Source organism: Anopheles bellator, chromosome 2 (genome assembly GCF_943735745.2).
Source record: "Anopheles bellator chromosome 2, idAnoBellAS_SP24_06.2, whole genome shotgun sequence".
In the NCBI taxonomy this organism is placed as follows: domain Eukaryota; kingdom Metazoa; phylum Arthropoda; class Insecta; order Diptera; family Culicidae; genus Anopheles; species Anopheles bellator.
Window position 1 is genome coordinate 14,908,973 of NC_071286.1, and position 14,948 is coordinate 14,923,920.

At 50.6% G+C, this 14,948-nt stretch overlaps 5 protein-coding genes across 5 annotated transcripts; 3 read left to right on the forward strand and 2 right to left on the reverse strand.

The window, feature by feature from the left end:
• The first annotated feature begins 1,214 nt into the window (after positions 1-1,214).
• LOC131212952 (uncharacterized) lies at positions 1,215-3,696 on the forward strand. The gene is made up of 4 exons (XM_058207049.1): positions 1,215-1,414; positions 1,475-1,639; positions 1,717-1,885; positions 1,950-3,696. The coding sequence occupies exons 1-4, from the start codon at positions 1,215-1,217 to the stop codon at positions 2,655-2,657; spliced, it is 1,242 nt and encodes a 413-aa protein (XP_058063032.1). The 3' UTR covers positions 2,658-3,696.
• On the reverse strand, positions 2,700-4,093 carry LOC131207053 (uncharacterized). Its single transcript, XM_058199662.1, has 4 exons — positions 3,756-4,093; positions 3,529-3,697; positions 3,167-3,463; positions 2,700-3,101 (listed from the first exon to the last, which is right to left on the reverse strand). The coding sequence occupies exons 1-4, from the start codon at positions 4,091-4,093 to the stop codon at positions 2,700-2,702; spliced, it is 1,206 nt and encodes a 401-aa protein (XP_058055645.1).
• Positions 4,094-4,708: 615 nt separating this feature from the next.
• On the reverse strand, positions 4,709-6,069 carry LOC131207055 (uncharacterized). Its single transcript, XM_058199663.1, has 3 exons — positions 5,521-6,069; positions 4,947-5,460; positions 4,709-4,881 (listed from the first exon to the last, which is right to left on the reverse strand). Exons 1-3 carry the CDS (start codon positions 6,067-6,069, stop codon positions 4,709-4,711), a joined length of 1,236 nt encoding a protein of 411 aa, XP_058055646.1.
• A 1,154-nt stretch (positions 6,070-7,223) lies between these two features.
• On the forward strand, positions 7,224-8,593 carry LOC131207056 (uncharacterized). Its single transcript, XM_058199664.1, has 3 exons — positions 7,224-7,600; positions 7,671-7,833; positions 7,890-8,593. The coding sequence occupies exons 1-3, from the start codon at positions 7,224-7,226 to the stop codon at positions 8,574-8,576; spliced, it is 1,227 nt and encodes a 408-aa protein (XP_058055647.1). The 3' UTR covers positions 8,577-8,593.
• Positions 8,594-9,018: 425 nt separating this feature from the next.
• Positions 9,019-14,237, forward strand: LOC131207057 (uncharacterized). Its single transcript, XM_058199665.1, has 11 exons — positions 9,019-9,461; positions 9,525-10,261; positions 10,329-10,497; positions 10,779-11,234; positions 11,299-11,461; positions 11,531-12,038; positions 12,115-12,246; positions 12,712-13,120; positions 13,185-13,347; positions 13,410-13,920; positions 13,985-14,237. The coding sequence occupies exons 1-11, from the start codon at positions 9,091-9,093 to the stop codon at positions 14,161-14,163; spliced, it is 3,798 nt and encodes a 1,265-aa protein (XP_058055648.1). The 5' UTR covers positions 9,019-9,090; the 3' UTR covers positions 14,164-14,237.
• The last annotated feature ends 711 nt before the right edge of the window (positions 14,238-14,948 follow it).

The window sequence follows — 14,948 nt, forward strand, 5'->3', positions numbered from 1 at the left end:
AGTACCCGTTTTACGCCAGCAGAGCACGATAAGGTTTGCAACAAGTTGTTAATGAATTGCGCATGGGGATGCAATAGGCCACCCGGGGGTCATTAAACAGCTACGGAGCGCAAATGAAGATCAATTTCGCAATCTGTCGTAGGGAGAATTCTCTCTCTCTCTCTGACACACTCATAACTGAACACCTGCGCCTTGTGGAAGCTGGTGGACCTTGAATCGTACCGAACGAGGCGAAAACTGGCAAGTCATCGGACCATTAGAACGGCGTTTTCAATATGTTCTAAGTACGAGAGAGTGGCCCCCTCGTGGTGGCCTAGGACTGTGTACGCCTTTCTGGGATGATAGCGCGTTTTGAGCTGTTGAGCTTTGAACGTTCACCGTTGTGGCCGCGAGATCGCACTACTCGCACTTGACGCGGCTGATTGATCGCGGTTTTTGTTTGTTGTGAGTTGGAGTAATGGAGCCCCGCCGGGGCGTGTGGAGCGATAAACCTGTCCCGAGTCGGGAATCGGGACAAATTGAAACGATCAAAACAATCGCGTGGGTCAACAAATTCTTGCTTCAAGGACACCCAGCGAGGTTGATGACCAGCCGTGCGTAGAATATATGTTCTCCTATGGCCACGGGGGACAAGCATTTCGGGTTGGTCGTTTGTATATTGACTTTATCTGTCGAAATGTTTGCGAATGCTTTTAGACCCTACCTAGCCGAAGGGGTAGAAATTCCAATACTTGTTCGACCTAGTTTTGGGAATCCCGCGCCCTCCGCACACGTCTGCAGGATTTATGCCGACCAGCGGGAGCCGTCGCCCGTTAGTGTTAGTGAGCCGGACCGGTTTTCGGCTTGTTTGCGCGTCCACCACGTGCGTTTTTTTGGGAGTTTCACCTCCCAAACCCACCATGCTTTCTCTTCCCCATCGCACGCAACAGGGTGAGTTCTGTTAAAAAGCTGCCGGCATTGTCTGTGGTAGTGACGGGCGACACGCTGGCCAATGACCACACAGCACAGCACACAAAACAGTCGACAGTTTGGGGTTCGCTGTGTTGTGCTGTGTAAAAAATATCGGACGGAAGGTACGCGCAGGTGTAATGGTTGCGCTTCAACGATAGCGCGCAAGTACTCTCTTATCGCCGCGACTACAATCAGTGGAAACTACTTAAATTGGATACCATCGCCGTGTGGTGGCCCCATTACTGACAGGTTGCTGGGACACGATGGACCGAGCGTTGGTCGAGGAAAAGTTTCCGTTCATCACGAAGCAGTACCTGGAGGGTGTGTTGCGCCGGGAGCAGTGCGAAAGTGCCATCCGCGTGGACAGCTTCAGGGTGGACGCACCGTTGGCGAAGGGACAAAACTATTCCAGCGATATCTTGCGGGTGACCGTAGACTACACGACCGGAAGCCACAACCATCGGTGAGTCCGCTGAATCTGGTACGATGATGAGCTAATGCGGCGTTCATCCTTCTTTCGTAGCACCCAGACCTACATCTTGAAGGTGTCTTTCGGCCGGGATGAGGCTAGCGATCTGTTGGACGAGTATGATGTGTTCAAGCGAGAGATCGCCGTTTACGACATCGTCATGCCGAAAGTGGAGCAGTTGCTCAGCTCGATCGGATACCAGAAGCGGTTGGCTCCGGTGTAAGGATCGTCACCCGCGTGTGGTTGAGCCGTCATCGAATAATGGCCTCTGTTTGTTTTGGTCCCCCCTTTTGCAGTGCACACGCCATCCACTCCACGACCATTAAGCACTTTGTGTTTGAGGATCTGTCCCTGCAGGGCTACAAACCAGTCAACCGGGCAGCGGGTCTAAACTTTCGCCAGCTTCAGATGGTGCTGGAGAAAGTGGCCAAGTTCCATGCCGCTACCGCCGTGCTGTATGTGATTGTAAGGAAACCAAAAGGATTGGAAGGTAGCCCTGAAAGTTTGACATGAATCTGGCGTGTTTCAGGAACCGGAAACTATGGACTCGCACCACTACCGGAACATCAGCGAGGACGTGCCGCACTTTTATCCACTGTTCCAGAACAGTGTCGTGGCGTGCGGTCAACAAGCCCAAGGTTGGCCCACAACGCAAGGCCGGATCGCGGAGAAGCTGCTGGCACTTAAGAAAACGATCGTTGCCAAGGGTTGCCAGGTGTACACGCGGCACGAGTCGGACGGTTTCAGTGTACTAAACCACGGCGATCTGTGGGTGAGCAACGTAATGTACAAAACTGATCCTCGCGGAACACCGATCGATGTGATCCTTGTGGACTACGCAACCGGCTTCTTTGGTTCCCCGGCGATCGACCTGAGCTATCTGCTGTTCACATCCGCGGCCAACGATGTCACGGTCGATGACTTCGACCTGCTCCTACAGTATTATCATTCGGAACTGGTCGACGCGCTGGTGAAGCTAAAGTACACCAAGCGCATTCCAACACTGCTCGACATCCAAATCGAGATGCTGCGCAAAGGGCACAACGGAGTGATGTTTTCCACGTTCCTAATACCGCTACGGCTCCTCGAGGATACCACCAACGCCGATCTGGGTGGACTGCTGGGCCGCTCGGAGGAAGCGATCGCATTCCGCGCACGGCTATTCTCACAGCCCCGGTATCAGGACCGGATGGAGTACCTGTTGAATTACTACGATCGGAAGGGCTATTTGGATTGACGGCGCGGCCGGCACGATGTTTTATTAGATTTAAATTCGTATCTACTCTAAGAACCCTTGGTGAAGGAAGCGTGGTAGCAGCTCCCGAAGCAGCACCCGGTACTCCGGATGGTTGTACAGTTTGCGCCGGTAAGCGTGGGCATCCGTCTCATCCGTCCCGTACACGCTGACCGCGTGCCCGTAGTCGGCGAACAGGAACGGCACAAAGCAAACCACCAGCACTACCTCCAAAAACCCGGCACGAACCAGATCCATGTTCAGATCGAGCAGCGTCGGAGCTTTGCCCATAAACCCTAGCGTGGCCAGTGTTTCCGAAAACTCGCGATGGTACAGCTGCAACAGCTGCTGGCGTTTCGTTTGGCGTGTCTCGTGATCGCACACGAGGTACAGGAAGTACAGCAAATCGACGGCCACCGTTGTCCAGCAGCTGAGCTGATAGTCGACCTGGAATGGTGCCACTGGTGAGTGAGTGCGGTCCGGCAAGGCGAGCGATGTCTGTGGCCACTTACGAACAACACATCGTTCGGCGCGTCACCCGAGTTCAGTTTCAACAGCACGTTGCTGTAGTGAAAGTCGCCGTGATTGAGCACCTTGAAGCGGTACTCGGCATCCTGGGCGTTGTAGATCTGGATGCCCCACTCGAAAAACGTTTCGCGGAGGCTGTGGAAGCGTTTGGCGTAGTGCGCGTACCCTTCCCAGGCCGACAGCTGCTCGATGAAGATACCAAAGCATTCGACCAGAAAATTCATTCCCTCCAGTGTTTTCGGCTTGAACAATTCGTTCTGCTGTTTGTCGGTCGGTTTGCGCTGCGCCAAGAAGAAGAAGGTTCTAAGCCTGATAGAGGAGTAGATCGGGCAAGTTTCTCACTCACCATGCTGGCTTGCTGCTGGCTGAAGGACGCAGCGTGAAACTGTGCCAACTTGGTCAGCACTAGGACCGCAGTGTCGGCGGCGAGCAAGCCGGAACCCGCCACGTACTGCTGGTTGGTTAAGTCTTCCAATATCAAGTGCGGCCTCGGTTCGCTGGCGGCAAAAATCAGTCTGTAAACGGGTGTCGGGGTGGCGTGAAAGTTTCCAAATAAAGCAGTACAACTCTTACCGTGGTCCAAACTTGCCGGTGCTGCCGGATTTACTTAGCGCAGCCTCCATCGGGGCGATGGCGTCCCGATACACGCCCAGCTCGGTTTCGTACGGCGACTCGTTGGCCAGACTGTGCACCTTCGAGGCCACCAGTTTCACGATCAACTTGGCCGTTTCGGACTTGCCGCGGCTACGATAGCACACTCGCGCCCGGTAGATCGTGCTGGCGTACTGCTGGCTGGGGTCCGAGTGAAGCGCAAGCTGCACATCTTCGACTTGCAGATCACGATCGGCCGTGTGCTGGGCGAGCGCCTTTTCAAAGTGTCTTGCATCTAACCAACCGGAGGGATCCTGCATTCTGCTTGCGCTGCCGGGGGGGACGTCGTACGAGCGAATTGTCCTCTGCACCTAGACTACTACGGGGTGGTGCGAAATGAAACGACCATCCACCAGTTCAAACCCATTTATCTGCAAACGGATATGGTTTGTTATCTCCGCCTAATGCCGATTCGAAGTACATAAGATATAACCGATCGTTGGGGCACGCTGATAACATTAATAGCTCTTGCAGACTGGGGGGTTTTGTATCTTCAACATCTACATTCTTTATATACTACACGTCTGGGGGATTGAAGTCGTGGCACGTAGCAGCCGGCAGCATGTTCATCACGTGCCTGCATCGCGTGATCGCATCAGTAAGTTCTGCAGTTCATTGCAAAGTGCCAGAGTTGGGAAATTCGGTAGTATTGTTTTATTTATTAAACACAATCGCTTTCTCAGAGGTGTGCCTTTAGATTACGACTTGCTAGACACGCCTATCGGGCGCCAATCACGTGCATCGATAATGGTGCCGGTCATTGCGTGGTACATAATGTTGATTTATGTCCGCTTCGTACTTGTGCTTATCATTTTATTTCGGACCGAAGTCACACTCAAAGATGATCGATTTTGAATCATTTTGTCTGATGATGCTCATTCCAAGACACCCTTATGAAGGTAGCCGGGCAGCAGTTGCTTTACCAGCGCTTGGTAGTCCTCATTTTCGAGCCCCACATTACCGATCTGTTCCGGGGCTAGCTTCTCCGGAGGAATTTTGGAGAAGTCGATAAATCGAAACTGCAGAAAACAGGTCACGTGCAGTAGATCTGTAATGGAAGGTAGTATGTTATTCCCGTTCAAATCGAGTCAATCGAGTGGTCCAGCCGCGTACCTAGGTACGCGTTGCGCAGCAGTTCAGTTTGCAAGTCCAGCATCGTCGGGACGGCTCCAAAGTATCCGATCGCCTTCAGCGTCGCAGTGAACTCCTGGTGGTACAGTGAAATTAAATCATCCCGGTGGCTGGCCTTCACCTTGTAGTGCACGATGGTGTTCAGCAGGTAGTACAGATCGATGGCCGGCGAGGACCAACAGCATGCCTGCAGGTCGAGAAACCGTGACTCGACGATCGCGTTCTCGTCGTTGAACCGGTGGAGAAGGTTTTTCGAGTGAAAATCCCCATGGTTCAGCACGTTGTAGGCCCGGCCCGGTGTGTGGCAGCAGTAGATGCGGTGCAGTCGCTCGCTGCAATCCTCCACGGTACGCTCGAGGGGCTCTACCAGCTGCTCGCAGCCCTCCCAGGTGCGCATGGCGTCAACGAACGCCTTCAGGTTTTTGCCAAACATCCACTCGACCACCGGGTCCTTGCGCTGGAACACATCCGACTGGAATCCTTCGAAGTCCGTTTTCTGCGAAAGAAAATGTGCCGATAGGTGAGTGCAGCGGGGAGCTGGAGCCGTTGCACTTACATTTTTGCTCAGATAGAACGAAGCAGCGTGGAACCGTGCGATGGCCACGGTGATCGGTTTGGCCTCCGCGAAGCTTTCGATCAAATCGTGACCTTGCCAGCCGGCCGGAGCCAGATCCTCCATCACGATCACGGGCAGCGGCTTCTCAGCGCTGTGTAAACACCTAGCCAACAGGACCGGTCGGTCACCGTCGTCCAAGACGCGCTGCATCTTCGGCAGGAACTCGCCGTACATTTTCAACTCCGTTCGGAACAGTTCCTGGTCTAGCGTGCCCTGCCCACCGATGACCCCCCTCTCCGGCAGTATCTTCACCACCAGCTTCATCGTGCCGCCGTGGCCAGCGTCCCGTTTCACGCTCTCATAGTCGACCGTGAAGCGGAACGGCTGGCTGGCCAAGTGGTCACCCGGCTTACCGACCGGCGTCGCCTCCAGGCCCGTCACGCGCAGATCCTTGTCGTGTTCCGACGTGCAAAGGATGCTTTCGAAGAAGGACGCGTTCAGCCATTCCGGTGCCACGATCGGTTTCGGTTCGGATGCCGGCTCTGCCATCGCTTGCACTACTTCACTACTCGATCGGGTACTTGGTGTCGGGGCTCACTACTCACTACTGATGGGCGCGGTGCAGAAGGTGCAACTTCCAGTGCCCGTAGATTATCTTTTATACGGATGACGGAACACCCTTTTGCGTACAGTCATGCTTTTGGCCGTTGGTAATGGTGCCGCATTTTTGGCACGACGTATCAACTCCGGTGCCATCGATATCGTTTCTGGGGATGTGTGAGTGCCAAAAGCATATCGGCCTCCCGTTTAACCAGAGGGGCCATGCGTAATTGCACCCCGATTCCCAGAACAAGCGGATGGTGGGATTAGGATCGTACGGAACCGGCGAACCCATTTTTGGCAATACGCTGCACCGGTGAATCATAGCCCATTCCCTAATGCTCCCCATGGAGAAACTAGAATCTATATTTCTTGGGCAAGTCGCAAGGACAATGGATGACTCCGACTCGTGTTCCTCGAAGTGAGAGTTTTAGCTTGGCAAATAGAAACCGGAGAACGGCATTTCCGATGAATATGGTACTCGAAGCATTCAAGGATCCTTTAAGAATTGTTCATGATTTCTTTCTTTTCCCAAATATCGATCAACAACTCTAATAAAAGATTCTGAAAGTTTGTGATGGATTGAGCTTCGTGTCTGGCTCAGGTAATACGAAAAAGCGGCGGTAGCGATATCAACAGGCAATAGTAAGGGCCTGTTACGTAACGTTATCTTATCACTCTGCTCTTGCCGAAGGTTGTGTCACGTGAAACGTTTGTGTGACGAGATGAAATAAACGAAAAGTTTCTCTTTCCTGCCAACGGACAAATGAAAGTGTAAGCCCTCGGATGAGTCCACGAGATTGCGATTCAACAAAATTTCGAATCTTTTCTCTGCCCGGTTTGTCAATCGTTGAGTCCAGTGATAATCTTGGGTACCAGCACCAAGTATGCTCCGTAAGCGTTGCCATCCCTTTGGACAGGAACCCTATAAAACGATAAATTTCCAATTCGTGCGTAAACAATACTGACCTCGGGCGACGACAGGTATCTCTTATCTGTACGATGCTCGGCGTATTTCGGCCGACACAAAAAGGTTATAAATACTGAAACGGCCTAACGTGCGTGCCGTATTATTTTGTGGTGATCGCAGATCGCGCTTAGTGATGGAGTGCTCGAACGACGAACGTGTCGTGCCGGCGTGGCTGAATGACGAGTTCTTTCTGGACGTAATCCGTAGCTTCACGCGGGACTCTGGCACCCGGCTGTGTCACGGTTGCAAGCTACGTCCGGGCACGAAACCGGGCGACCATTTTGCCAGCGTCATGTACCGTACGACCATCCACTACCGGACGTCCGGAAGTCATGGCAAAGAAGCTGCGCTGGCCGTGATCATGAAGATAAAACCGTTCGAGTCGGGCATCAAGAAAGACACGCTCGGTGACAGTGACCTGTTCGAGAGGGAAGTGGCCATCTACAGTAAGGTGCTACCGGAAATGGCACGGCATCTGCAGGCGATGGGCGAAACGCTCAATTACCCGAGGTCGATCACATGGTCGCATGGTCGAAATATGGTCCGTTGTTGACATCATGCTTCTTGCATCATTTTTCAGGCTGGTCTATGCCGCTGATAAACCACACACGATTCTCATCCTCGAGGACGTCAGTGGCAAAGGCTGGACAACGGGACAGTACATAAAAAAATTCGAAGAGGTAGTGCCAGCGGTGAAAGCCATCGCCAAGTTTCACGCAGCTTCGGTGGTTGTGGAGCAGGAAGTAAGTTCTGATGCTTCGAGTTCATCTTACGCCAATCCTGTACATCAATCCCTTAGGATTCTTCTTTCAGGGCCGACCATAAGTGTGACATTGGCGGCAAGTTACGAACCCTCGACGGGTTGACAAAGAAATCGCTAGAGGAACTGTTGGACCTGATGCGCTCCAGTCCGGATGAGTTTCCCGAGCAATTGCTGCAGCCCGTGGAGAAGCTTAAGACAACGCTTCTGGATGCCCTACTCGAAAGCTATCAGCCCTCCGTGGGCTGCCAGAATGTACTCGTTCACGGGGATTTCCATTCGAAAAATCTACTGCACCAGTTCACGGCCGACGGTACGATCTGCGATACCATGCTGATCGACTTCCAAATCTGTAGCTGGACAACGCCGAGCGTGGATTTGCACTACCTACTCGACACGATCATCGACCAGTCGCTGAAAGAGACGCATCGGAATGAGATTGTTCACCTGTACTACCAAGAGTTTCGGAGAATCCTGCAGGGCTTGGGATACGTGGGCCAGATACCCCGACTGTGGGAGCTACAGATTGAGCTGCTTCGAACGGGGGCGCTGGAGCTGTTCCACTACGTAACGCTGTTTCCTTTCCGGTTCATCGATCGCTCACAGATCAACTTCGAGGCGATGCTGTCGGGCAAGGCGAAGAATCCCGCGGCCAGCAATGCCGTTTACCGGAATGTCATGAGAACCGTGTTGAAGCGGTTCCTATACCAGGGCGTGATGCAATGAGCTGCGCAAAGTTTCGTCCGCGTATGGTCCAGACAATACGATAAAGTGCGGTGTCGAGCACTACATTCAATCAACAGGCAATGGTAAGGGTCTGTTGCATAACGTTATCTTATCACTCTGCACTCTGGTTAAGGTTGCGACACGTAAAATGTTTATTTGACAAGATGTTTCACTTTTCTGCCAACGGACAAATAAAAGTAAAGCATCATTGGCACTCAGATAGGTCCACGTACCAAACAAAATAACGAACACCATCCCCACAGACTGTAATCGTTCCTTGGTCGACGCAATCTTTAGTTCCCATGCTATCGCGCTCACGCACACTGCGAAATGTTGGTCCTTCGTGGGAGACCTGGAAATCGGCTTTGCCGTGCCGCTCGTTGAGTTCAGTGATAAAAATACTGTTGGGTACCTTGCAACCCTGCGATCATTTCCTACGATCATTAGGTTAACAAGAACAACTTTAACCCATTATCATTGTAGGTTAACTAGGCCCGCTGAAGTGTCGGAAAGGATGGAGTACAATTCGGACGAACTTTGCGCTCCTTCGTGGTTGAACGATGAGTTTTTTCTGAAAGTGATGAGAGAGTTCGAAAACGATGCCACGGTGCGCTTGACGGCCGATTGTCCGCTACGGCCCGGTACGAAAGCTGGTGATCATTTCGCCAGCGTCATGTACCGAACGAAGGCCCAATATCGGGCCACGAACGGTGAGCAGAAATCAATTGACCTCATTGTGAAGATAAAGCCGACGATGGATGGGCTGAAGAAGGAGTTGCTTGATGAGGATGACTTTTTTGGAAGAGAAATCCGCATGTACACTGATGTGCTTCCGCGAATGGGTCAGCTGTTGGCGGGCATCGGAGAGGACTACAAATACCCCAGGTAATAGATACCTGCAACCGGGATCGCACGGATCGCTCGGTTTAATTATTACTTTTCCAACAGACTGGTCTATTCGTCTCGCACGCCTCATACCATCCTCGTGCTGGAGGACATAAGCTCCGAAGGATGGGTTACGCAAGGGTTGGTACCAACATTCGCGGAACTAAAGCCCGCCGTGCGCAATATTGCGAAATTTCACGCCGCCTCGATGGCACTGGCACAGAGTGTAAGCCACATTAAACCGTTACGGGGGTTGGTCCTCAATTTGGCTAATTTTGAGGAACGCTTTTGCCAGGACCCATCGTTCGTCGTCCTGAACAAATGCACCGTACTGGACACGTTTCGAACGATGAAACCCATGACGGATGCTTGTTTCGCGTCGTTCATTCGCTTCGTGAGCGACACTCTGAACCTACCGGAGTTCGTGGGACCGCTGGAACGCTTTCACGAGCAGTTAACCGATCATCTGAAGGCGGCGTACGCCACATCGACCGTCTGTGCGAACGTGCTCATCCATGGAGACTTCCATTTCAAAAACCTACTCCATCTACGGCGTGCGGACCAAATTAGCGACACCGTGTTCGTGGACTACCAAATGTGTGGCTGGGCTTCGCAGGTGGTGGATCTGATTTATCTCACCTATATGATACCGGAGCAGTCGGTTAAGGACAACCATCGCGATGAGATTGTGTACTGTTACCATCAGACGTTCGGTAGCATCCTGCAACAGCTGCAAATGGGCGATCACGTTCCCAGACTGATCGATGTACAATCGGAACTTTTGCGAGTTGGTGGCCTAGGTAAGCCATTGGCGATTACAAATTGGAATCGGTTTTAGGTTAGATCATTTCTTCGAATGTCTTCCAGAACTCTTTCACTACGTTGTGTTCTCGGCGTTTCGCTACATCGACATGTCCACGGTTGATCCTGAAGCGTTTTTCTTGGGGCGCATCGAAAATCCTGCCTTCGAGATGGCAGAATTTAGATGTACTATCGCAAAGGAGTTGAACCGGTTCCGGCACCAGGGCATCTTGGAGTAGTGCGATGCGAAAGGTTGATAAAATACAAAACTAAAACACAAATAAAAACCATTGTTGACGAAATACGCCAAACTCAAGAATCTACAATAGATAGCCCATCGCAGAGACGCCATTCTAGTGTCACGTACACACCGAAAAGTGAGTTTCTTTGCCAATAGCATTAGCTAGATGATAAGCAAGGTTGGTAAGACAATTCTTGGCGTCGGTTGAAAACACGCGAGTCATTCAATTACACACTGAAGCCACCACCACGACGAAATTTCATTAACGTGTTTAGGGTTGCAAAGTGGCCCCGCGAATCAGTTTCAGTTTCGCGGCTACAGTCTCCGATAGCGGACGGGTATTCGCTTGTGTTTGCGATGGCGTACAATCACGACGAACTGGTCGCTCCGGCCTGGTTGAACGATGAGTTTTTCCTCAAAGTTGTGCGCGAATTAGACAACGATCCAACGATCGAGCTCACCGCGGAATGTGTCCTGCGTCCCGGTACGAAGGTGGGCGATCACTATGCTAGTGTTATGTTCCGTACGACTGTGAGCTACCGATCGAAGCGCAGTGAGGAGGAGAACTCGATCAATCTGATCATGAAAACGAAGCCCGAAGCGGAAGGGTTGAAGAAGGATCTACTAGAGGACAACGATTTGTTTGCGATCGAAATTCGAATGTACTCCAAAGTGTTGCCGGAAATGGCGAGACTGTTGAAAGAGATTGGCGAGGAGTACAAGTATCCGAGGTGCGATGGTGACACTGTGTGCAAAGTGGCTGAAGTGTAACTAACGGAAGCTTACATAATTTAGGTTTATCTACGGCACTTTGCAGCCGCACGCAATTCTTATACTGGAGGACATCAGCAACCAGGGCTGGGTGATGGCTAATCTCATCAAAACTTTCGACGACATGAAACCGATCGTAAAGGACATTGCCATGTTTCATGCGGCCTCCGTGATCATAGAAAGCAATGTAAGTAACCGTCTCAAGCCGTGATCACGATCAACAATGTTCCACAGCTTCGTCCTTCCCACGCTGCAGGATCCCAAGTTTGTGGCCGAGAACAGCTTTTCGATGGCGGAGACAATGCTGGGATTCGAGGGACTGATCAACAAGGGGTTTGGGGAGTTGTTTCATCTGACGAAAATGTATCCCGAGTTTGCCCACTTCCAGAACCCGCTGGAGAACTTTGAAAGAAATCTTCGGGACTTTTATGTGGCCCTCTACAAACCTTCGAAAACGTTCCAGAACGTGCTGATCCACGGTGATTTTCATTATAAAAATATGCTCCATCAAATCGATGGCGAAGGGCGGCACACAGATACCGTTCTGCTTGACTATCAGATCTGCAGCTGGACGACGCCGGCGATCGATCTGTACTTTCTGCTCGACGCGATTCCGGAGCAAGACGTGAAGGACAAGCATCGCCATGAGCTGATCTATCTGTACTATCAGCAGTTCAGTGATCTGCTGAGGCGATTGGGTTTCCTGGGTAAAATACCTACGCTTCTGGACCTGCAGATGGAGCTTCTACGATGCGCAGGACTCGGTACGGCGTTTGGCAACAAAGCTTCTAGGGTGCCCGGTTGCTGTTTTATGATACATTTATTCGGCTTCATTTTCAGAAATGTTCCACTACGCTGTCTTCATGTCGTTCCGCTACCTGGATCCAACTTCGATGGATTTTGAAGGCTTGCTCAAGGGTGAAATCGACAATCCTGTATTGAACAATCCCGAGTACAAAAAGCTGATGCATTGTGAATTGACGCGTTTATTGCATCAAGGAATTTTGGTTTCTGAATAAAACTGCCTGTTCCATAGCTTAGAATTTGAATTTTATTTAACCTAAAGATGTCTACGAAACTCTGATTATCAGATTAAACTCTGTTGGTACTCTGGTCAGGAGCGAAGACTAATTAAGAAAGAAGTCTATGAACAGCATCGATAAAAGGGGTCCGTAGGAAACAGTTTTCGGGTAAATATCATTACTTCGTGTGTCGTCAACGTGATAAGCAAACCGAAAGCAAATCTTACTTTTCGTCGCGAGGCGCCTAATGATGTCTGTTGTTCACTCTTGCCACTTGAGCCGCGGAAATACCCACACATTTATTCGCCCAATTGAGCGCGGGAGAAAAATGTAGGAAACTTAATCGGGGAAGGTGCTGGTGGCTGGTCACACGAGACGTTGAAGTTAGTTTGGACGCAGAGCTACACGCGAGAAGACGTTCGACGGGTTATTCCCTTAATCGATTCCACGATGGCATATAATCACGACGAGTTGGAGGCTCCGGCCTGGTTGAACGATGAGTTTTTCCTCAAAGTGGTGCGCGAATTAGACAACGATCCAACGATCGAGCTCACCGCGGAATGTGTCCTGCGTCCCGGTACGAAGGTGGGCGATCACTATGCTAGTGTTATGTTCCGTACGACTGTGAGCTACCGATCGAAGCGCAGTGGGGAGGAGAAGTCGATCAATCTGATCATGAAAACGAAGCCCGAAGCGGAAGGATTGAAGAAGGAGCTGCTCGATGACGATAGCTTGTTTGTGATCGAGATTCGTATGTACTCCAAAGTGTTGCCGGAGATGGCAAGACTGTTGAAAGAGATTGGTGAGGAGTACAAGTACGCGAGGTGCGTTGGTGACACTGTGTGCGAAGTGGCTGAAGTGTAACTAACGGAAGCTTACATAATTTAGGTTTATCTACGGCACTTTGCAGCCGCACGCAATTCTTATACTGGAGGACATCAGCAACCAGGGCTGGGTGATGGCTGATTTTGTAAAAACCTTCGACGACATGAAACCGATCGTGAAGGATATTGCAATGTTTCATGCGGCTTCGATCGTGATGGAAGCTAATGTAAGTGACTGAAAACAGTGAACCCTCGATCGCCTAACTTTCGGCCTATTCTATCCCGTTAGGATCCCCATTTTGCCGCGGAGAATAAATTTTCGATGGCCGAAAAGTTTATGGGTTTCGACGGCATGATTCAGCGAGGGTTTGGCGATCTGAAGGAGTTGATTCGGAAGAACTCGGCCGATTTTGCTCACTTCGAGCAGCCGTTGGAGAACTTTCAGAAGAATCTTCGGGACTTTTATGTGGCCCTCTACGAACCTTCGAAAACGTTCCAGAACGTGCTGATCCATGGTGACTTTCACAGTAAAAATATGCTCCATCAAATCGATGGCGAAGGGCGGCACAAGGATACCATTCTGCTCGATTATCAGATCTGCAGCTGGACGACTCCGGCGATCGATCTGTACTACCTGCTCGACATGATTCCGGATCAAGCCGTGAAGGACAACTATCGCCATGAGCTGATCTATCTGTACTATCAGCAGTTCAGTGATCTGCTTAAGCGATTGGGTTTCCTGGGTAAAATACCTACGCTTCTGGACCTGCAGATTGAGCTCTTACGGTGTGGAGGACTCGGTACGCTTTAACCAAAGAAATCTTTTTGCTTCGATGTAAGTTTTACACCTTTACTCAATTGCAGAGCTGTTTCACTACGCGGTCTTCAACTCGTTCCGGTACATGGACCCAAACACTTTGGACATCGAAGCGCTCCTTAAGGGCGAAGCAGAAAATCCTGCTTTAGGTAATCCCGAGTTCCAGAAACTGATGTTCGTCGAACTAACCCGATTCTTGCGGCAAGGAATTATGAGCAGTGCTTAAAACGTGGCTCACAATCGCAATCGCGCGCGCGCGTGCGTTCAGCGGGTGACGGATTATGTGAAGATAACGAAATAAAAGTCGTGTAGCACCAAAACGGCACTGCAGACATTTGATAACAATAATAATCGGTTGGTCACACTTCTATGCGCGGTATCTCTTCGGCTTTCTGGCACTGATCGCTAAGGGCATTGTTGTGCGATACCGAAAAAGCTCGCCCACCAACACGGACGCGTGGCATTTTAGGTGCTGCGAGGGAAAGAAACGGTTCCTCCTGTTGAAGTGTAAAACCTTTTTTATCATTTTATGATGACAATGCCGCGCGCGAGTTTCGCAAACTCATGTTTTGCTCTTGGACCGTATCGGTCACGCAATGGAGAAAGGTCAAGGGATTGAAAATTGTCCCTTCATCGAATGTCATGTTCCGTTTCAACCGTTATTGTTTATTCTGCCCAATTACATTATACGAAAATGGAAGGATTGCAACCGTCTAAACTAATCGCGAAACGTAATAAAAGGAGTGAAGTGTCATAAAAGTCATAAAAAGAGTTGCAATTGGCCGGCCAAGAAACTTTGGTTATTTATTTAGCGAGTATCGCAAGTATCGAATGGTTCATCTTGCACATTTCAAATTGCCAGGCACACCTGCCGAAGAAGTTGTTGATTGATAGAAAATAATCATCAATCGGTTTTTAGTTTATGATCCCCTGTTCTACCGTTAGTTGCCTTTCACTTAACTTTATCTTGACATTGATATTCGGTAGGATATTTTTATACATTGATCAATT